Source organism: Branchiostoma lanceolatum, chromosome 5, assembly GCF_035083965.1.
Source record: "Branchiostoma lanceolatum isolate klBraLanc5 chromosome 5, klBraLanc5.hap2, whole genome shotgun sequence".
In the NCBI taxonomy this organism is placed as follows: domain Eukaryota; kingdom Metazoa; phylum Chordata; class Leptocardii; order Amphioxiformes; family Branchiostomatidae; genus Branchiostoma; species Branchiostoma lanceolatum.
This window is the reverse complement of record NC_089726.1, coordinates 3,794,685-3,817,668: the sequence shown is the minus strand read 5'-3', so window position 1 is coordinate 3,817,668 and position 22,984 is coordinate 3,794,685. Positions and strand designations below refer to the sequence as shown.

At 44.5% G+C, this 22,984-nt stretch overlaps 2 protein-coding genes across 2 annotated transcripts; both read right to left on the bottom strand.

Annotated features, from left to right (window-relative positions):
• Positions 1-402: 402 nt before the first annotated feature.
• On the bottom strand, positions 403-16,110 carry LOC136434788 (inactive cell surface hyaluronidase CEMIP2-like). Its single transcript, XM_066427842.1, has 20 exons — positions 16,044-16,110; positions 13,433-13,570; positions 12,763-13,043; positions 11,617-11,894; positions 11,242-11,312; positions 10,809-10,901; positions 10,455-10,646; positions 9,822-9,991; positions 9,302-9,511; positions 8,668-8,870; positions 8,317-8,386; positions 7,848-7,976; positions 7,260-7,345; positions 6,805-6,936; positions 6,575-6,610; positions 5,644-5,796; positions 4,935-5,115; positions 2,195-2,413; positions 1,152-1,366; positions 403-586 (listed from the first exon to the last, which is right to left on the bottom strand). The coding sequence occupies exons 1-20, from the start codon at positions 16,108-16,110 to the stop codon at positions 403-405; spliced, it is 3,108 nt and encodes a 1,035-aa protein (XP_066283939.1).
• A 589-nt stretch (positions 16,111-16,699) lies between these two features.
• Positions 16,700-19,936, bottom strand: LOC136436002 (cyclin-dependent kinase 2-like). The gene is made up of 6 exons (XM_066429716.1): positions 19,777-19,936; positions 19,267-19,353; positions 18,879-18,983; positions 18,226-18,341; positions 17,709-17,854; positions 16,700-17,165 (listed from the first exon to the last, which is right to left on the bottom strand). Exons 1-6 carry the CDS (start codon positions 19,930-19,932, stop codon positions 16,984-16,986), a joined length of 792 nt encoding a protein of 263 aa, XP_066285813.1. The 5' UTR covers positions 19,933-19,936; the 3' UTR covers positions 16,700-16,983.
• Positions 19,937-22,984: the final 3,048 nt, after the last annotated feature.

Here is a 22,984-nt window from a genome sequence, read left to right as displayed (position 1 = left end):
TGTTAACCAGTACGAGTACAGTCCAATAACTGCATTGTTATTGCGTTACTAACAATACACCCCATTATTTTGTGTCTTATCTTGACTATCAGGCAAATACAATGTACAGAGCTGAAATGCCTATTCTTAGTGTTCAGTCTACTTTTGACAACAAGCTTAACCCGCGGGCCTTGGTCTAATGTTTCGATTTTATGTATTACGAACATAAACATAACCAGACTTTGCATGTTTGCAGGTCTCGTAATAGCTATCATATGTGCGAGTCGTTTTAAACAGCATAAGTCACAAAATACAGTATTTATCTGTTTATTTATTGGTTCAGCATGTACATGACAGGGTTGCTCAAAATACAGTATCTTAGTTGTTAGAGAAATACAATTGTAATTCAATACGTATTTTCGCTTACCCGGTGCTTTCCTCAAAGTAGAACATTTTGCCGTCTCCACCCTCCACAGCGCTCAGGCTTGACACGGGGTGGATCTCCTCATCGTGCACGATGGCGTACGGCTCGCGTTTCTCCAACTGGTACGTCACTCTGAAGATGGTTCCTGGCGGGTAGCAGAGTCCCAGACGGAGCCAGTCTCCGCTGAAGTACATGTAGATATTCGTTAGGTTAGACTTAAATATCAACATGTGAGGGCAGCAACATAATCTTCTGAAATGTAGCCACTGTTTTGTGGACAGAATAGGATGGTGTAGCTGAAAAGTCAGATGAACTTCTCTTATGGCCTTTGAAATGAGATGCCTACGGGCACTTTCATGTATCACGCTCCGTGATCGCATACCAAACGTTGAAATAAGAGCCAAACTTGGGGTGAAAAAGTCCATCCTGGAAATGGTGCAGACTAGAAGGCTGAGGTGGTTTGGACACGTCATAAGAAGACCCCACAAACATTAGCCAACAAAGCCTACAGCCAGAAGTTTGTTACCCCCAAGACCCCGAGGAAGACCACCTAAGCAATGGAAGGACCAGATTGAGAGTGACACTTGAAGCGGCGGCTATGGCACGGGGCAGGGCCTCCTGGAGGAGCCTGGTGGAGAGCAAGGGGCCATTTACTAGCCTGGGCACTTTGGCAGGTAGGAAGTAGCTGACACCTAGCTCCAGTGTAAAAATGAATCAGAGTAGATCCAAAACTGCTCAACTGTCCTACCTGTCGAAGTTTATCGGATAGATGATGACCTGTCCCGGCGCCCGCCCGTCCCAGTGGACGGTGTAGGACTTCTCCAGCATCAGAGCAGGCTGATACTTTTGTTTGCCGTTCGCTCCTTGTGAACGAGGTCCTTGAAGGGTGAGGGGCTGGTCAGGATACTCGTCACGGACCATCGTCATGGCCAGGTTCGCGGGCTGCTCGACGTGGATGAATAGCTGTGAACGGGCAGGGACAGAAAGGTCTTAGCATAAAAGATAATCTAAGAGTTGGTAAAGTACATAATGAGAAATAAACTGTACTCCAACTAAAAAAAATCACGTGCCCATGGCACTTGGAACAAATTATTTCTCATTAAAGAAAGGTCTTATTGATGAATCTACCACTCCTAGCATCTGTTCCATCCTGCTAGATAACTCTCACTCTTTCATCTTATGTATCTCTTAATTAGCCTAGCTATTTGGCCGTTGCAACAGAATATCTGGCAACCCGTTTTCTCCACCCTTGTCGGTTTTCAGTTTTTCTTATTGTTTCACTTAGTATAATGTCTGCCCGTGCTAGGTAAAACCGGTTCCCATATTCGCTAATCAACAACGTTGGCAGATATTGTTAACGGAGGCTGGCCTACAGTAACCTGGATGGTAAGCAGGTTATGCCACTTAAAACTGCGCGGTATGAGTTCCATGTGCCAGATGAAGATAATAACGCTACAGAGCTAAACCACCATGTATTTCACCCTTTTAATGCGCTTACTTGAATCACAAAAGCATACCTTGCACATCAAGCACACTGGCTGTTAGTGAAAGTATCCCAGGCATCTTGATAAGACGCAAAGGGGTGGCGCCCATCTCCGTTTCTGTAGCCCTTGGGCCACACATTTGTGAAAGTTACTACAGCAGGGGGCTGGTCCACCGGTAGTGATGTGTGTTTGATAACCATACTCTTTCCCAAATTCTGAGTGCTAAGCAGAGAAAGCAGTATGTACAATTTTTAAAGTCTTTGGTATGACCTGACTGTGCATGTCGAAAATGATATTGCATACCGACCTGTGCATACTTCCCGCTGCAGACGAACCCTCGCCACTCCGGCTTCTCCACACATCCCGGGTTCCTGACCAGATAGTTGCCCTCCGCTACTACATAGCTGTCGGGATAGCCGGTGGTGCTGCCGTCTGCGTCGTGAAAAATCGACGTCTTATCCCCGTCTCTGTCATTCGTGTCGAACCAGGGTAGGTCCTTGCCACCGAAAAACGCACGGGTTTGAACCTGCAAACAATTCATGATGCCAAATGAGCCTATACAAAGCAGTAAAAAGAAAGTCTGTTCTTACGGTGAACTGGTCGAGGTCGATGAAATCTTCCCCCCCAACAACAATATTTTAACAATTGTCGGTTTGCACATGCTTGTTCTGCATGATAGCCCTTGAAATTGTCGGGTTGAGGGTGTTTCTAGAATGCGTACGTTGCACCCGTGTGGTTGCTGTAAAGCGAAGTAGCTAAAGATGTGCAATATCAAACTAGAACCCTTTGTTTTAAAGGTGTCTGGGTACTTCAGCAGTATATAGGGGTATAGTTTTGCTTTGGAAATCCAGCAGGACAAGGGTTTTGATATATATCCTAAAACAAAAAAGAACTAGAAAGGCAACATTTGCGAGCAAATACAGCATGTTTAGCCATACTCCTCGCCATGCAAAAAATGGACTCTCCCCAAATAACAATGGACCATTCTAAAATACTTGCACTAAAAACATGAATCACCCCAGTCCAAAACTGAGTCTTCCAGTAGCACCTCAACACAATATGGACCAGTCCACAACCATATCCACTAATTGATTAACACTTCTGCTAAAGAATGGACTTTTTCATAATCATTCCAGCTCAAAATTGAAAGAAATAATTAAAGAATCCTCCCCTTGCAAGAATGGGATATTCCGTGCCATTTCCATGTAAACCAGTCGAAAAATATCCGCTGAAAATTACACTCTTGCGCATAATCAACCCAGTTCAAAATTGAATTAAAAAAGATCAGCCCCAGGGAAGAATGAAGTTTTCCATAGTATACATATGAAGATTTGACAGGAGACGAAGGAAATGACCAAAAACAACATATTTGGGTCAATTCAAAGTCACCGAGAGGGTTTTAATATAATATTTGTAATATGTTTGAACTATTTTGATTAAAAGAATGTCTAAGTCACAACAGTTCTAAAGTGTTCAAACAATTAGAATTGAAACTTATAACATGTTTGAACTCATTTCACATACGTTGGAAACATTTCGAACGTAACTACACAAAAATCTCTTTATTTAGAACAGTTTCAAACCATCTATCCAAATGTTTCAATGTTCGAACAATTTGTAACAAAAGATTTTCACAATTGCCCTCATAAACGAAGGTGCTAAGTCCTCCTGTGTGTTTCTGCCTATTTTCGGTGGCCGCGCTAGACCACCAGCGGATTTGTTTTGACGGAGCGTCACCCGCGCGCGACGATGTACACTGTTCGGCACCGCTAATATCCGGCATTTTCCCGCTCCAAAACACTCCACAAGACCCACGTTTTTAGTGTTTTGCCTCTTGTGCAACACGATTCGATTTGCATTACTAACGGGACGAAAATGATAGAAAAAATTCACCCCGTCCCGGCGTCCGTCCCAAAAACATGAACGACATGAAAATATATTTTCTTACAGATTCAATCACAAAAATCAACAGCATGGGATTCCAAATTTTCGCAACGGCCGACCATTTATCATGGTTGAACTTCCTTCCAAGGCGTGCGATAGATAAACATTCCCGGCACATAATAGTCACTAGTACCAGACTAACGCAAGCTCATGATGATAATAGGGAGAAAGTTTGTCAGTGAAGTTTGGCCACCAGAGGGTACATTCATTTAACGTTACAAGCTAGCGCAAAGGGGCGAATCATTGACCTTACCGGGGACTGACTCTACTGGCCTAATCATTCCTTTTTTGCCGAATTTTACGATCCATACGCCCGTACGTAGGACATGTAGGAAGGCACCGCCTACCACCCGCCTTTGATCATGTATGAAGTCGGCGGCAGAGAGAGATCATCAATCAATTTTGACAGGAGTGTCGCGCCAGTCTGAGGAGAAACGATCTCCCGTGTTGTGTTGAAGAATTTGGAGTTTGAAAATATCTGGAATAACTAATGCTAGAATAAACATTCACAAAATCATTGATTTAACTTGTTTTCTGTTATAAAATTTCCTAAACTGCAATTTAACCACTGAGTTTAAGGGAACATGGTGTTTTCCCGATAATCACGTTAAATGTTTATGTCCGGTCTTTCCTCCTCGTAAGCAAACTTCAAGCTTGGCCAGGTGCAAGGCACTCGGGGTCAATGACCTGTAGGTCATATGTAGTATTGAAAGTGACAGAAGTGGCAAATATTGTCAAGAATGCCCAAAATAAATCGTTTTGAATATATGTATGCCAAAAATGGGAATGTAGTCCTTTAAATATTTGTTCAAGCCACATATACAGCAAATTTCAGGTCATTCAGTTGAAATACAAGGGCGCAGGAGGCCAAGATATGCTAAAAATAGCCTAAAAACCTCAATAAAATCACTTTCAAGGTCAATATCAAAAAAAGGAAAAGAACGTACATTGGTTTTTGCCTACATTACCTCTGTACCAAATTTCAGGTCATTTGGTCAAAAAATGACAGAGATGAATCGATTTGAAGATTTGACAGGAGAAGAAACATGAGAGAAAACAATATGTTGAGCCATACTTATGGCTAAACATAAATATGTCCTCACATGTTCGTATTTCATCCCTGTCAGGTTACTCTTCGTTGCCGTTTGCCAGTTGTTTTTCAGTTTAAACGCGATGGCGCTGCTCCAACGGTTATACTCCGGGGCGGCGGCAAACTTCCTGAAGGTACAGCTTTCGGCTAGGACTGGTCCATCGTACACTTCAAAGCCTCGCAATGGGAAATCTCTACAACAGAGAACAAGCAAATTCCTTCCTAAATCTGAAATTCCATTATCGTAAGAACATCAGGCTAGTCACTGGCCTGACGTAATATCAATGAGTTTGTGATGTCTGTATCAGGAAAAAAATCAATCTTAGTGCAACCTCGGCGTCATCTTACTAACATTGTGTTGGCAATGCAACAGACCGATCCTGTCGAACACCACATCGAACATTTAGGACCACCTGTTCTATTTCGAACACCTCCGTCAAAATTAGCGCTAGTAGGACAGACTCTACTCGTCAGATGTAGGCTTCAACAAAGAAGTCGTTGCCTTTTTCTTTGTCCCGCTCTAAAATGGCTTCAGAGAAAAAAAAGCTCAACAGAAGTCAGACCCCATTATTGTCAACCAAGCGGCAGTGCTTGGTTCTTGTCCGTCAAGCACTATTTTTGACGGAGGTGTTCGAAATAGAACAAGGGGCTTCGTTTTGGGATCGGTCTATTATGGCACAAGGGTAGGACTTCCTAGTAGCATATATAAGTTCGTAACTCACGTGGCTTGAGGCAGACTCCTCTCCACCGGCTTGACCCCGCCCATCCCCCACACACTGGACCCGCTGGCGGTCCCCACGTTCTCACTCTCTCCGATGAAGATGCTGTTCCAGACCTGCTGACTCGATCCCTCGTCGTTGGGGAAATGACCCTCACTAAATCGACAAGATTAAAAAAACTACAGCTTGAATATTTACATTTTGCCTCCTGATAAACAAAAACTCTTTAATCCACTTTGTACTTATGTAATGTATTTGTGTTTTGCTCTTGTTTTGTATTTATATGCTAGAGTGGAAGGCACTATGTAAGCAATTGTACTTTTTGCCGTATTCTCGTTAAATATATGCGAATTTTAAAAAACATCACTGAGACAGTAGACTATTGTTTAATGTTCCTTAAACTGAAAAATATATTGAAGAAGAGAATACAAACGGAACCAAATTCTACAAGTGTCAGTAACAGACGGGTCAGTCGTGATTGAAAGAAACAAAAACAGCGAAGAACCATAACCATACCCAAAATCATTGTAAGTAGCGAGACTGTTGGTAGACGTGCTAACTACACCTGTGGCGTCGCGGTGGCGTAGTGGCAGGGTGTTTGCCCCAGAACCCAGAGGTCCTGGGTTCGAATCCAGAGTCCCCTGATTTGTCTTGTTGACTTTGGGAAAGGCACTTTCCTCACTTCACTCAGGTGAAAATGGGTGCCTGGCTTCGGTTAGGAAAGTCCCTCGGATATAGGACGTTATATGGAGTTCCCGTGTTTGAGGAGAGCCTCGAGCACGGTAAAGATCCCACCACGAAAAGAGTAGGGGTTCTTCCCGGTGTGAGTGGATCAAATATATCTGTCCGGATATGCAGCTTGTACTCTTCAGTACAAACATGGTGTGCTACGCCATGAGGCGGTTTAACGGTTACGCAATACAAACAAACATACCTGGCCAGGGTCAGTCCTTTCCCATTATCCACGAATCTGAGAACAAAACATACAAGATTGAAGATTAAAAAAGGGTAATTTTTTTCAGCAACATCATTGTAATTCATCTGCTGATATTTTGTTGCTTTGGCAAGTTCCATAAAGACAGACAGGGTGCTTATGTATCAAAGGTAAGAGACATTCACTCATTAACATTTTACATTAATTGTTCAGACAATACTCCAACGTACGCGCATCTGTTGAACCAGATGTCTCCTCCGCGAACCCAGGCTCCGCCGTCCCAGTTCTTGAAGGCGATGAGACCCTCCACCATTGCCGGGACGCGTGGCTGAGAGAGATCAGCGTTCTGGTGAGGCTTGTACCTGCAGATAAACATCATGGGGGGACGACATTTACCTAGATTCGTTGTTGTTTGTCCATTATGATAGTAGACATCAATATATAGTTGAATTTAGTCTGTCTCATATGTTATTGAAGCAATAATAATAACGTCTGGCGCCTGTTCCATGGCCATTTGATTTCCGTCAGGATTGACACAGTAGGTAACCTCTAGCCAAGATGGCATCGCTGACGTTGTTACTACTTAACTGATGATGACGAGAATAGAGAACAATAAGGGGATATAGGCTAATCACGGAGAGCACAAATATAGTTTAGTAGATTCATAAGCAGAATGGGACCCTACCGTGCGGGCTTTCTTGAAAGGTATTCCGCCGGTGATTTTGCAGAGGCCTGAGTGGTCTTCACTCCCCAGTCTATCTTGAAGCCATCCTAGAAAATAATCTAATCATAATGAGCAACGTCGTATATTTTCATTTCAGTTTCATATTTTATTATTTAGTCAGCCAGTTCTTTAGTCAACACATGTCGTCATCTGGGTGACTACATGTACATAAATGACATACTGTAAATGCAGAAATGTTCGCGGTAGTTTTATGTTCGCGGTTTTTGCGGCGAACTCTTCAGCGCTATCTATAATCCACCACGAAACAGTTTGCCCACCTATGGCTGTAGTGCTACTAACTATTGTTTCAAGCGCGAACTTAAAACCACCGCGAACGCTCCATTTTCTTCCGTTCCGCGAAATAAAAGCCATGCGAACGTAAATGCATTTACAGTATTATGAAATTGACAAAAAATAGAAGGAGCTTCACAAGGAAAGTGGTGATCATGCATATGACGATGACAAACCTCCCAATTTCATCCATTTGTAGAGTTTGAATTGTATTTATATATAAATGTTACTGTATGCTAAAGCAAACATGATACCCACTATTCCATTGGAGTGTACTCTGTTGTTGTAGCACCGTCCTAAGGGTGTCCTCTCTGCCTGGTACATCGGAAGGGCGCCCGCCGAAAGACCGGTCGGCTCACGGTGGAAGACGTACCAGATCCCAGAGTGCTGTAGATAAGTGTATGTACACCGTCTTTACTATCTATACAATGTACAGATCGTAGTAAGGTATACAATATCTATCAATGCAACAATACTGAACGTTTGGGACTGCATTGTTAGCAGTAACATCTAACTTCAGTGCACGGCGAAACAGTCAGTATTGCCCTAATGGAGATGACAGACAGTCATCGAAACGTTGGCTCATGTAAATACTTGGCTCTGAATAAAAGAACTTTGATATTCTGTATGCACACGGTCTTTCCTATCTGTTCAATGTACATATCGTAGTAAGGTATAGAATAGTTTCCTAAGACATATCAGAATGGTAAAATAAGCACATCCATACCGGAGACCCGGCAGCGGCATTGTCGGTGAGGATGTTGTTTGGATGAGCGATCCAGAAGGTCGATATTGCCCTTAGTGCAAAACAACAGAACAAAAGCCATTATCAGCACACAACGCAGACATTGAAAAATAATGACTACCCTTCTTGAACAGCATCATGATTAGATGAGACAAGATTAATGGCATGACAGATCCTGATGCAAGGAAACAGGTAAAGAAGTGAAAAATTCATCTTTCTTACGAGGAAGCAAAGTAGTTGTTCAAAACAGTTTGATTTAGTAGATTTATACAAAACAACGTGTTATGTTTGTAATTTGTCATATATAGAAATACGCTTCCAAGATTTTCTTACCGACATTCGATATTTTTGGGAACGTAGTCCCCGTAGACCGCGTCCCTCATGGAGCGGCACATGTTGTCGTCCCTGTCGGTGGGCAGCAGCGTGCCCGCCCGCGTCACCAGGCCCAGGTTGTGGTCCAGCACATTCCGCTGCTCCACTCCGTCCTCCAGGAAATAGCAGTGGCCGAGGGTGTCGTACCCAACCGTGTCTTGGACCTGCAAACGTAATGGAGGGAACGTTGATGAAGATCAGACATCCAGGTAATAAGATACGCCCAAAATAGTTACTCAAGCAACTGGGTTTCAAAATTTTATCCAGATGCTTGGGTAACTATTTTAGGCGTAATAGATGGTAGATAAAGTGTGTGTGTGTGTGTGTGTGTGTGTGTGTGTGTGTGTGTGTGTGTGTTTGTGTGTGTGTGTGTGATTGTGTGCGTGTGCGTGTGTGTGTGTGTGTGTGTGTGTGTGTGTGTGTGTGTGTGAATATGGTATATGACATAAAGAAAGACCTAACACACTAACCATTCGTAAGATCTTACTAGTATCTTCTTACTGCTGTGAGGTCTCCTGTCATCAGTGTTATGGGTGTACAGCTTTGCTGCCTCACAAACGTTATACCGTTAAGCACATAGTCGACAAAGACTGACCAGCAGTCCATGTGTCCCGTGGATGGTGACACAGCGGGAGAAGCAGTGGTGAATGGACAGCTCTCGGACGTACGTGGGGCGGCTGTAGCCTCCGACCTCGTCCACATCTCCGGCCATGTGGAAGTGGACAGGGTAGCTGCCGAGTACTTGCTGACCCATGCGGGTGAACTCGATACCGGAAAGATGCACGTTCTTGAAGCCTTGTAGAATCTGGTGGTCAAATCAAAAAGGTGCAGAGTTAAGTAGAACTGTGAGCTGTATAATGACTATTTTCGCCTGCAACCATTATATTGTATGCGAAAGAAAGACTTGACATTCTAATTATGGTAGGATTGGTCAGTAGGACCAATCGTGGGGAATTACTCTGGAGGAAGTGACCCTTGACCTCCACCAGTGCGACATCCGCCGCCTCGACGGCAGGGCTCGCCTCTGTCTTATCATTTTGCCGGAAATTTTCCACCTTTGGGTTTTCATCGAGCTTTCATTCTAATTGACTTGCAATTCTAATTCTAAAGCATACCTTGAGATGTCCACCGTAGGTGTCGTAGTCGAAGAACTGACATCGGTTGTCGCCGTAGCAGCTGTCCTCTACCTCCCCCTGGAACTTGATGTTCCTGGTCAGCAGACCGACCTCTCCCCGCAAGTCCACTTCATCCGTTATCTCACCAAAGTGGTTATATTTGATTTGTCCTGTCAGGTCGAGCGTAAAGCAGTGATCGAAGGTTTCAGGGACAAGAATGCAAAAGAAAACTACAATGATACCCCATTATGTCCAGTCTCAGGGTGAAATGGCAGAAGTTGGCAGAAGTTGAAATCGGGTTAAGTCATATCTAGCATCGGTATTTTCTGTAAGCCATCAGACGAAATCTGATGTTGTCCGAGGTTAAGAGTGAAGTAATCTTAACTTCTGCCAGTGGCTGGGGGTGGCAAAAGTTGGTAGAAGTTAGAAATTTGATATTGTCTGAAGTTAGGAGTGACTTCATCTTACATTTTGCCTGTGGCCGGGGGTGGCAGAAGTTGGCAGAAGTTAGGATGACGTCACTCCTAACTTCTGTCAACTTCTACCAACTTCTGCCACCCTACCCTGGCTAGTGGCAGAAGTTGGTAGAAGTTGTGACGTCACTTGTCCACCATGTCAAATGAAGCTTCATACCGCTGATTTTGACCTGATGGCTCGAGCACTCCGGACACGGCAGCAGCTGGAACTCCTCTGCCTGCTCCATGTTGTAGTCCGTGCTGGCCAGCACGATGTGATCCCCAGGCTGCCAGGAGCTGACGTCATCCTTCAGGTTGATGACGTACTCGCCTCCTGTGCCCTCCACCGAGAACGTACAGCGCTCACTGCCTAGAATAGATAAAAATCAACAAGGTAAACAACACAACGCCATTCTAATGTTGCAAGATGGTACTGACATTAGTATATCGTTAGGAAAACTCTTTATGCATTAAGCTTCGAGCACGACTTTGCTTTAGAAATGTTTTGTAGATAGGATTTGTTCAACCTTACCTCCCAGCCATCCACTTGTGACGGTGACCTCGAAGGAGCCAAAGAAGGCATCAAAGGTAGCTGTGATGGCAGCGGTGCCGGTTGTCTCTTTGTCTTGAATGAGATGCACAGAAAATTTACACTCATGCACAATAAAAGGTACCGGTGCAATGGCCAAGTGGGTAGAGTGTTCGCCTTGCACACGGTGGGTCGTGAGTTCGGTCCCCGGCCGGACCATACCAAAGACTCTAAAAATGGTACATACTGCTTTCTCTGCTTAGCACTCAGCATTTGGGAAAGAGTATGGAAGTTAAACACACAACATCGTCAGCGGACCAGCCCCATTTAAGCATTAAAGCGCCGTGGCTGCTGATCAAATGTTTTAGAAAAAAAAATTACTTCCAGAACTGCAAAGGACGACGCTACTGGTCGAGAGGGAGGAGATTCTACTCACCGACATACGGGATTCTCTGCTCAACTGCGCGGCTGGGGTCTCCCTTCACACCCACCAACACCCAAGGATCCCTGAAGTTTATTAGTTACGTAGCTATATTAATAAATGCAATTATCAGAATGACAAATGAAATCACATAGGAGACTCATACTTCTACCTATAAATGTAATTGTATGCACATGAACATCATCGATGACACTATTGCTACCATTCTATCGGTCACACCATATCTCCTTCAGGTATACGTTGGTAATTTGTTATCGTAAAGGAAATGGACCTTTTTTATTACGCAGTCATGATTGAGGCATCAAAATGGCCTACAACTAGCTTCTCAATTCGTCTGGAATCTTCTGATGAAAGCCAGAAAGGTCGTACCTGAATCCTAGGGCGCCCACCTCGACGCTTCCCAACTCCCGCATCTTTTCAATCGCGGTAGCCTCCAATTTTTTGACGGCTGAATTTTCCACTTGCAGCGCCACAATTTTCCCTGACGGTATCTGGTCGATGAAGGACGCCAAGCTTAGGCTGTTGCTCTCGTCCCCATGAGTATCGAAGGTTTGCCAGTCCGCCACGGCCCCGGATATCTCATCGATGACGTGTACGTGGATGCCCCTTCCACCACTCCCGAGGGCGGAGTCCCAACCATAGGTTCCCTGTTGTTCGGCAAATGGAACATTGTTCTAGCTTGTAAATCTTTCTCTTTATCCTTTGCTCTTGGACCACATTTGTCCTTAGCAACAAAATACACAATAATAACAAAAAAACAACCCCTTGGGAAAGGCACTTTACGCGACTTTCCCAGGTGTAAAATGGGTATATTGTTCTATGTACGTGGCATTGTTAAAATAAGTTTGAAAAAACTTGAGTGCAGTGCCACGTCGTCCTTGTCTGTCAAAAAGCCAAGTTAAAAAAAAGATAACAACAACAACAACAATAAATAACAGAACAGCTAGACAATGAAACAATATAAGACAGCAGGAGAGACGCTACTTAATACAAGCAGAGATGCTAGTAGTGACGACTATAGTTACGTATACAGATGCTTATCCCTCATTTCCAAGGCTCTTTTTAATTTGTGCTTACTCTTCGAACTTGGAACTTAACGAGTTTGCCAGAAGGCAAAAGAGACACACACCATGCCAAACAACAGCTTTCATCTAGGCTGTTTTTGGCAAACACTGCAAGAGTAAAGCTGGACTCGCCGCCCACGGACGAGTCTACCGACGCTGAACTGATCGTCCGGCAGGATGTAAAGAAGCTGATGATGACTCTTCGATCAACCTCTTTTCTAAGACATCATCAGCACAAACTGTCACTTTGTGGGAATGCATTTTGAAAAAAAAACTAACAGCGGTACAAAAAGACTAAGGTCATGTCTAATGTCGGACCCAGCTTAGTAAGTCATCCTTGTGGACGTAGGTGATCAATTGATTTTATAACTTTACCAAGCACTAGTTGATATCTCATGGTATAATCTATATGTTCTTCAACCACCAATGAATGCCTGTAGTCCAAACCTACCTTAGGGAGTCCTCCTTGTGGCACCGTCTGTGTGAGCTGTGTCCACGCCACCTTGCGCTGCCCGTGGATTTCCAGAGTCCCGCCTGACGTCACCAGGAACTGTTTGGTGCTGTTGACGTTATCGTCTGAGCGGCCGTACAGGGACACCGTGGCCTTCCCCTGGTACGGGCAGGTCTCATTGCCGATGTGGAACTCGCCGCCTTCTCCCACTGTTACATCACGGGCCCTCAGGACAATCTCAGCGTCACTTGTGGAGCCCAAGTCATCGAACACTACCCGCCCTGTGACCAACAAAACATTTTATGCGTAGGTAGGTACGGGCAGGTCTCACTACCGATGTGGAACTCGCCATCGCTTCCCACGATAACCTCACTTGACCTCAGGACTATTTCTGCATCACTTGTCAGACCCAAGTCAGCAAATACAAGCCTCCCTGTTCATACAGTGTGAAAGTCTGTGATATCTATGAAGATCATGACTACATGATTACCATTACAGTTTACGGTTCATGATTTGGAGTACGCCAAAGCTACTTTGCTTACATGTTTCATTCTTAAAAATCATAAAACCAAGATACAGTTTCCAATTCATCTAAAAAATATCTGGGGCGACTCATTTGACCATATTTGTTTTGGCCCTGAAGACAGGTCTTGTGGACGCCAGGACTTACCCTCGTCCTTGACTTCCAGTGAGAAAAAGGTGGCGGATGACTGGAGCAGGTAGTTCTGTCCTCTACCCACAACCACCCGCGCGGTGGCGTCGTGCCCAGGGTTCCATGGGGTCAGCGTTGGGTCAACATCCGGGCACCCTGGTGATACAAATGGCTCGTTTTAAGGTCGCAGAACACAGTATTAATGGGCGACCCCCGTGGACAATAGTAGTTCGGGTATGAAGTAGTGCGTCGCATTGCTTGAAAAGGCCGTAGTTTTTCTTCTGTACACGTTAGCGAGGCTGAAACTGTGGTGAATGGCAGAGGAATACGTCAGTTTTGAGACAGTACGAGTTTGATTACGATGTTTGTTTGGTCGGGTTGGATTCGCGCCTGGATATTGTTACCGCCCGACTATTGTAAGTCGCCTGCAGTACGGTGACCTCCGCTGGGGGTCATATCAAAGTGGCTTTTAAAGGAGAACGAGCCGGCAAATTTCACCTCATTTGCAGATATTTTGTAGATTGAACCTTGAAGTCAAACATATAAAAATCTGGCACCCTAATTGTGCACCTTTCTATAAATTTTCAAGCGTCGAAGCTTCTCACCTTGGGATCCTTAACTATATAAATCCCTATAGGAGAAATACTGTGGTCTGCAACCTTTAGGTTAGGTTCATGGTTAATTACGACGCAGGGGGGGGGGGGGGGGGGAGAAGCGGTGTCCGGGTCCACACCATTAGTCCTATAGTTAAGGATAGGGGGCGGTCTTAGAGGCCGTTGCCATGGTAACGGCCGGTCTGGCGGCAACGAAAACGACCGATTTCAAGTGAGTCGACGTCAATTACTGATACGCCAGTAAAATTTGACCGAATGCAACGTTTATGGCCAATCCCCGCTGGGGGTTAAGGTAAAGGTAAAACAGGTCTTCCTCTATAGATTGGTAATGAGATAAAACATAACGCTTTTGTAATACAATGCTAAACTTTCCTCCAACATTAAGGTATTCACAGATCAAATTTTCAACGACCATATCTTCAGGATCAATAATGACCAATCACGTCCGAACGTAAACTCGCAAGAGTTACAAGCATGTGACCTTTTTGACTCGTGTCTTTATGGATACGTGACGTCAGCAATTGGTCAAACGTACTAGGAAGTTTATAAAAGCCCACTGTTTGGTGATGGCTGGAGTGGCCTGTGTCAGTGTTTGTTGAATATTTGATCCGTGAATACCTTAGTGTTGGAAGAAAGTTTAGCATCGTATTATAGTTACTACCAACACAGATGAGCTTCCATGATAATAATGCTTTTGTGATAGCTGACCGTGCAATGTCAGCACGGTTTCAACCAATACTCTAGGTCACTAGCCTGATATCCAAACCTATTAGCTCCCGAGTCTCCTCTCTGCAAATATTTGCGGAAAGGAGACTATGGAGCTAACAGGTTTGGATACCAGGCTACCAGGTCACCCCTGCGCCCTTATCTACACCCCGTAAAGCAGGTGGTTTGATTCCCACTCATGTGTTGAAAAAGTTCCGGTACAACTGTGCGCAGAACTTCGCTCACTGATGGAGGACAGGGCTGAGTGGAGAAGAAGAACCCATTGTGTTGGCATCGCTAGATGTCCCCGTTTAAGATATGCATATCTTGCCCGAAACAATTTTAACCATGACGGTTCTACAATTGTAACTACAAACAAAAGAACTGAACACCAAATGAAATTGTGAAGCACCCTATATTATATAGTTAGCTATAGCTAGCCTCCTCAAATCAGATTCAAGATTGCAATACATTACAAATACGCCGATGAAGGTTAGACGTTCAGGTAATGCGACACGCCAAATAACAGTAACTCAAGCAACAGGATATGATTTTGGAATCGTTCAGACGTTTCAAGTAGCATCTAATACCTTTCGTCAGTGACTCTGAGCAAGATAAGTTGAACAGCAGGTTTTAACCACGAACTATGAACTGATATGCAAATAAAGAGAAGGCATTTTTAGATAGTCCAATAGGGAAACAAATTATGTATCACAAACTTTTCGTCAGAACTGTAAGAGATGTTTGTTCTGGGCTCCTCGTACCTGATGGCATTTTATGTCTTCTCATGTTTCAATCAATGTTGCATCATGGTCGAGGAGTATGGTTGAGTTAGATAACAACATGATTCTTTGCACACACAAAAAATGTGATAAGAAAAGTTCTTACCAGAAAGCAAGTAGTGGCAGTGGCAATCGGTAGGGTGTTTCGTCCACAACCGAGAGGTACCGGGTTCGAAACCACCGATATGCCCCGATGTTGTGTCCCTGGGAAAGGCACTTTACACGACTTTCCTCACTTCGCTCAGGTGTAAATGAGTACCTAGCTTCGGTTAGGGACGTCCCTCGGATAGGACGTTAAATGGAGGTCCCGTGTTTGAGGAGAGCCACACGAAGAACCCACCGCACTTATCGAAAAGAGTAGGGGTCCTTCCCGGTGTGAGTGGTTAAAAACTTACAGTCCTATGCTCATGGGTTATATCCTACCGCACATGGGTTCGCCCTTAGTAATAGCCTACGGCTAGTTGGGCAACCCTGGCATGTACATGCTGAACAAATAAATGAATAAAAAAGTAAGTAGGAGCTCCTTACCTTGATGTTGTGACAGAACGCTAGTCAGAATGCCGAGCAGCAGGGCTGCAAACGCGCGGCCTGACATCTCAAGCTAAGTGTACGACAAAGTTACTTGTCCCTGTATATGCCTTCAGACGCTATGATTTGTATCTACGCCAGCATACGATATGTATTTATGTTATTTGGACTAGGAAGAGGCGTGGCTGAAACGGACACACGTGGGAGGTCGGCATATTTACAGTGCTCTCAAAATGCCACTTGGCGATACGATAACCCTTGGAGATAGGTCATACTGTGTAAACGGCCATTAGAATCATTTCAATATAGTAGAGCTACAGCATCACAATGACTGTACATTACGTTCTTTACTGCTACGAGGGTCCATGTCACTTTCACATTTACAAAACTGAAATATCTTTCATATAGTCCACATCTGTAGATTCTCGTAATTGATAGATTACCAACTTGCCTTTTTACATTCATTTTTCTTTTATCCATTTTGCAATTATGTATTATTTTGTCATTGTGTTTTACTCTTGTCTTGTATTCAAGTTCTCGACTAGAAGGCATTATACAAGCAATTCTACTTATGCTCGTTAAATATATGTGGATAAATATAAAATCCATAAGAATAAAAATACAATGATTCAGTTGCATGTACGAGACTAAACATGTTCTTTTCCAATCTTAAAATACATTTAATGCATTTCTCCAGTAAACAATCTTTTCGGCAGTGAAGTGTCTAGAAACGAGAAAAATGGATGAAAGACAAAACTGCAGAGTAATCGGTATAAAATAAATCAAGTAATGTCAGCTGGATATATTCCATTTTGAATCAGACGTTTCAAATAGCGTCCGCTATCTTTCATTAATGGCTGAGAGATGGTATGAAGACAAGCGTACCCTGTACATCAGTGTCTGGATGAATACATAGATGAGTAGTCGTTTTAGACTTAGTCTAACTGAAGTAAGAGTGCTGCAGAGCAGCGAGCGCGGTCGGTCGTCTGGTCGGGTCTGGGTGCGTCATGGCCCGAACCAACTTCAGTCCCTTCCCGTTCAGTATGGGTGAATCTTCACACCGCTTAATCACGATAGAAGGGTCGTCAACGTCAAAAACAAGGGAGTCTGCAGAAGGATGTGCTGAAAAAAATACAAGGTCAATAGAATTAATCAGCAAATAAAGGCAACAACAAGAAACATAATGCAATAACATTGAATGAAAGCGTTTGTTTGTTTGTTTATTTATTTATTTATTTGCACAACAAAGAAATAAATTTACAAAGTGCATGATACGATAAGCAATAGATGAAAACAGGTACAGGAGGAGGGAAAGGGCGTATACACATGTAGCTTATCCTTAAGCGTAACCTTACAATTTCTACCTTATGATTTCTACGCAATGATCCTTGGCTAGAAGTTATTTTTACTAAGCAGATAAAGGCAATGAAAAGGAATTCAGTGAACGAAGAAACAAAAAGCAATAACAGTCAACATCTTGTCCAAATGAAAGGGTAACCATTAATCTCTACCAAAGGTTCATCGCCTCGAAGTTATTCTTGCATCAGCTATTGGAATTCAATTTGGTGCCCTTCAAAGCGGTTTTTACTTTTCTTTTCTTTTCTTCGGTCAGCAAATGTAGTGCCAATAGACGTAAACTTATCGTCAACAACCAAACGAGCTCACCACAGCTGGCCACGAGAGCGAATGTGATCCCGGCGGAGTAGATGTCGGCCTTGGCGGACAGGCGTGCCTGGTCGCCCGTCCGGACCTCCGGCGGCTGGAAGAACGGAGTCCCGTACTGGATCTTCGCACGGAGGGCCTGGTCTAGCCTGCAGCACAATGGACAGTTATTGAAAGCTGTATCCGATAGGATGTTAACATAGGCCGGGATTCTGCACGTAGTAAGTTGGCTAAAACAGCGTTGGGCAATTAGTCTCACTATGGCAGTTATCTGGTCCCTTTGACCCATTACCGAAGTCACGGGTTGGTCTTTCCGTCATGGGTTGGTCTTTATGAAGACCGAAGTGACAGCCAAAGATATAATGGTAGTTTCCTTGCACATGTATAAAGAAAGCTATATGAAATGTTTGAAATTTTCATAGCATTTATGCATTGTGGACATACATCATGTATTTAGAAATCAGCTCGTCACAAAAGATACACAGTGGGATAGGAGGAATCGTCATTGCAGCGCACTAACTTGAGGGCGACGTCGAAGTCGATGAGAGTCAGACTCCTGCCGCTGGGCGTCTCCTCCACCAGGATGTTGGACGGCTTGATGTCCAGGTGCACCCAGCTGCGCTTGTGGATGTGCCGCTAGGGGGCGTTTGAAGCGGTGTCAGTGGTTGAATAACTGCACATCACATGTAGCATTACGTTTAGACTACTTTAATCACTCTGTCCATGTGTACCAATGGGTACCTATGACTTCGGTTGGGGAGATAAAAGGAGAGGGCTCTGCCTTCCAATACCATGCCCTAGACACAGTGGATAACAACGCATCCTACGGCCTTCAAAAAGCTATGGGGCTACCGTTATCTTTTTTTTTACATGTAGCAGGCTGTCATTGATACATTCACGAGGACAATCAAACTATTCAATGGCAACTTTGAGTTTGTTTTTTCGAAATCTCGTTGATTTGCCTCCTACTTACCAAAAACGTTTGATTCACTTATGTTATAGATGATTTAGTTGTGAAGGTCCAATAAATAGATTTTCATGACCCTCCATCCCCTGAAAAAGCGTGGCGATTTCTGGGTTTTCTGGTCAAAGCTAACAGTGACAGAAATCGGGGAGAAAAACAGAAGAGTGGTGTCTGTAGAATGTTTTCGTGAAGTGCTACTCGGTACGTACTATTGCCTCCAGAAGCTGCTCCATGTAGTCGCGCAGTTCTGCCGAGCTGCTCATGACGGGGATGCTGTGAGTCTCTCCCACTCCGTCGTTTCCCCACGTCGTTACCTGAGGCGAGGACAGGATTTTCTTAGAGATACTCTGATGAGATAAAGATTATTCAGACATATCACATCTTCTGTCATCTGAGTCCCTGCACGACCGCTCCCCACAGCACTCTCAACATCACATAGAAGGACTAAAATGAAGACCATGCGCCAAAATGTGCTCCAGTTGTGGATGTTTGTTTTACTAAGCTGACGGCCTTGTCGTTTCACTCAAGTAAATGGTCTTGTTTTCTTTACAATGCCAACGGCCCTGTCGGTCTTGAATACGATTGTGGTTTCCTCACCTGAACGTTCTTTTCCGGAGTAGGGATATATGGTTCCACTATCACAGTGACGTGGTCCGGCTGCTTTTGGGGTGACTCGGCCGGAATCTGACAAGTTAAGAAAAGATCATGTAACGAACCCTGGCCCCGGCCACTTGAGCCGGTGGCAAGCGAGCTTAATTTTATTACTGGGGGAGCCAACACCAGGAAAACAAAACCCAGGCAGATGACGCACAGCTCTTATTGACACCCTTAGTAGAGTCGTGGACCTCAGCAGTGCAGCTGAGTTTTAATTCTGATTTCTCTGTCCTGGTGGAGGACCAGGACAAGGAGGAGTGGCATTGGGTGATCCAAACTTGCCGAGTTGGTATCAGATGATGGCCTCGACGACAACGATGTAACGTACTTAAGTTGCCCATGACAAACATGCACGCGTCTTAAACCAACCAACATGGCTGACGCTTAATTACGTCATTGTCACGTGAGTACAAACACCATATAAGGAAGGAAATGACGTTTCGCAGCTCCTACCGTGTACCAGCTGAGAGCTTCCACGCAGTGGTTGTCCCCCTCCATGGCGGTGAGCGCCGCGATCTCGTTCCACGCGTTCTCGTTGTCTCGCGAGACCTTGAGGGCCACCTCCCGCCCTTTGTAACTTCCCCTTAGTATCAGGGCATTACTAGCCATGTACAGAACCTACGGAATACAGATTAGGCACAAAATATAATATATTTATGTATATCTTGAAGCCGACGCTTAGCCTATCAAATCACCTCAGGCAAGGTCGATCTGGTAATTCGTTTGAAAAATTTGGCACGAGTATATAAGCCTAATAAACAGTAAGAAACGGATTGATGTGTTACATGTTCTTACAAAGTACAAAATATACTTCATAGCTATAGTTTAAATTCAAACCAAATTGACCTCCTTCCCAGTTGTTACTTTTAAATGGCCCTATTTTGGACGGACAAATCAAAGATATTTTCCAGGCAGACAAGTATTGCGGTTTCAGCTCTTTTTTTGTCTGAAAAAAAAAGAAAGATTTTTTCCCAAATCTACGCTGGACGCCCCACCATCTGCTTGGACACCTCTGTACACTATCAATTGATGTTTTACCAAAAAAAGTTACGAACCTTGTCAAACCCCGAACACTCGGTCCGGTCTGCCACTGTGCCCAGCGCGATGTTCGGGTCATTCTTCAGATCATCGTAGTCCCATCCGAACCAGTCTATGATGTCCTCTTCCTGTTGCACATAGAATGTTACCAATTAGGCAAGTAAAAAATATGTCCTGTTTTGACTATAAAAAAAAAATCGAAGACTGGCTTTAGGTAGACAGGAGAAAAGTGAACTCCAATAAACTCCAATAAAGTAGGAAGAAGTTCTTTGGCTGCTATGGTACGCTAATAGTCATAGATATGTCAAACAATACCACTAACATATTGTGACACAAAATGAGGTCTTCATGTGTTTTGTTGTTTCCGTCGGTCACTGGTGACGTGGACTCCGTTTTTAAGAGCACCGCTTTCAGAGTCAACATCTGCATATATACCCCCATTCATTCATCCACACGCTGTGTCTTCCTCGTCAAATATGTTAAATGCTGTACCAAATTTGTTAACTGTTTGTTTGTGTCTGTATTAGCATGTCTATATATCAGTTCAACAGGGTCCAAAATTTTCAGGGATCATAAGGGAACCATAATTCATAGGATTATTGATGATTACTGGAAGGATAATATTTTCGGAAGGATAATTCATGACTGCTTCCACCAAAATCAAAACATTGTGCGTGCGACAAAGCAAAGCCGTTTCAATCAGGCACGGTGAGGATGCATGTGCATTACCTGTATGTACTCTTGAACATCATTCTCATTTCTATACCTTATTGTTGGAAACGTATGAGATGGTAAACAACAACATTTTGGGTGGTGTGGTGCTCACCTCTACTTGTCTCTTTCGCCCAGGAAGCGACGACATGGCGGTTTCCGAGCCCACATGTGGGGAGGGCAGTCTCCACCACGCCGGTCACACATCCCAAACATGGCCGTCCGTCCCGCTTACGGACAGACGGGCTCAGGACTTATAAAGGCAATCTACGTGCAGCTGGCGACCCCGTGTGGCTCTTACAGTCTTTACTTAGTTTGCGTAAACATGTTCATCATTCGTGTATATCTTATAAATTTTTAGAATGTAGTTTGACACAGAAACTCAAAGAATCACCTGCTTGCAATGTATTGAATTTATGAATGGATGGATGGATGGATGGATGGAAGTATGGATGGACGGACGGACGGACGAATGGACGGATGGATGAATGGATGGATGGATGGATGGATAGATGGATGGACGGATGGATGGATGGACGGACGGACGGACAGACGGAAGGATTGATGGATGGATGGATGGATGGATGGAAGGATGGAAGGATGGATGGATGGATGGATGGATGGATGGACGGACGGACGGACGGATGGATGAACGGACGGACGGACAGACGGAAGGATGGATGGATGGATGGAAGGATGGATGGATGGATGGATGGATGGATGGATGGATGGATGGACGGATGGATGGATGGATGGATGGACGGACGGCTAGATGGATGGATGGATGGATGGATGGATGGATGGATGGATGGATGGAAGGATGGAAGGATGGATGGACGGATGGATGGATGGATAAATGGATGGATGGATGGATGGAAGGATGAAAGGATGGATGGATGGATGGATGGATGGATGGACGGCTAGATGGATGGATGGATGGATGGATGGATAGATGGATGGACGGACGGACGGCTAGATGGATGGATGGATGGATGGATGGATGGATGGATGGATGGATGGACGGACGGCTAGATGGATGGATGGATGGATGGATGGATGGATGGATGGATGGATGGATGGATGGATGGATGGATGGATGGATGGATGGATGGATGGATGGATGGATGGATGGATGGACGGACGGCTAGATGGATGGATGGATGGATGGATGGACGGATGGATGGATGGATGGATGGATGGACGGACGGCTAGATGGATGGATGGATGGATGGATGGATGGATGGATGGAAGGATGGATGGATGGAAGGATGGAAGGATGGATGGATGGACGGATGGATGGATAAATGGATGGATGGATGGAAGGATGGATGGATGGATGGATGGATGATGGATGGATGGATGGACGGATGGACGGATGGATGGATGGATGGACGGACGGCTAGATGGATGGATGGATGGATGGATGGATGGATGGATGGATGGATGGATGGATGGATGGAAGGATGGAAGGATGGAAGGATGGATGAACGGATGGATGGATAAATGGATGGATGGATGGATGGATGGAAGGATGGAAGGATGGATGGATGGATGGATGGATGGACGGACGGCTAGATAGATGGATGGATGGATGGATGGATGGATGGATGGATGGATGGATGGATGGATGGACGGACGGCTAGATGGATGGATGGATGGATGGATGGAAGGATGGATGGATGGAAGGATGGATGGACGGATGGATGGATAAATGGATGGATGGATGGATGGATGGATGGATGGATGGATGATGGATGGATGGATGGACGGATGGATGGATGGATGGATGGACGGACGGCTAGACGGATGGATGGATGGATGGATGGATGGATGGATGGAAGGATGGAAGGATGGAAGGATGGATGAACGGATGGATGGATAAATGGATGGATGGATGGATGGATGGATGGAA

Bases quoted from the DNA above. Each gene is read 5' to 3' on its own strand.
- LOC136434788 (XM_066427842.1), bottom strand. From the start codon at position 16,110: ATGTCAGGCCGCGCGTTTGCAGCCCTGCTGCTCGGCATTCTGACTAGC. The intron at 13,571-16,043 runs GTAAGGAGCTCC...TTGTATCACCAG, and splicing joins CGTTCTGTCACAACATCAAG to GGTGCCCGGATGTTGACCCA. The intron at 5,116-5,643 runs GTGAGTTACGAA...TCTCTGTTGTAG, and splicing joins AGGAGTCTGCCTCAAGCCAC to AGATTTCCCATTGCGAGGCT.
- LOC136436002 (XM_066429716.1), bottom strand. From the start codon at position 19,932: ATGGCTAGTAATGCCCTGATACTAAGGGGAAGTTACAAAGGGCGGGAG. The intron at 18,342-18,878 runs GTACGTACCGAG...AACGCCCCCTAG, and splicing joins AGCAGCTTCTGGAGGCAATA to CGGCACATCCACAAGCGCAG. The intron at 17,855-18,225 runs GTTAGTGCGCTG...ATTGTGCTGCAG, and splicing joins GACTTCGACGTCGCCCTCAA to GCTAGACCAGGCCCTCCGTG.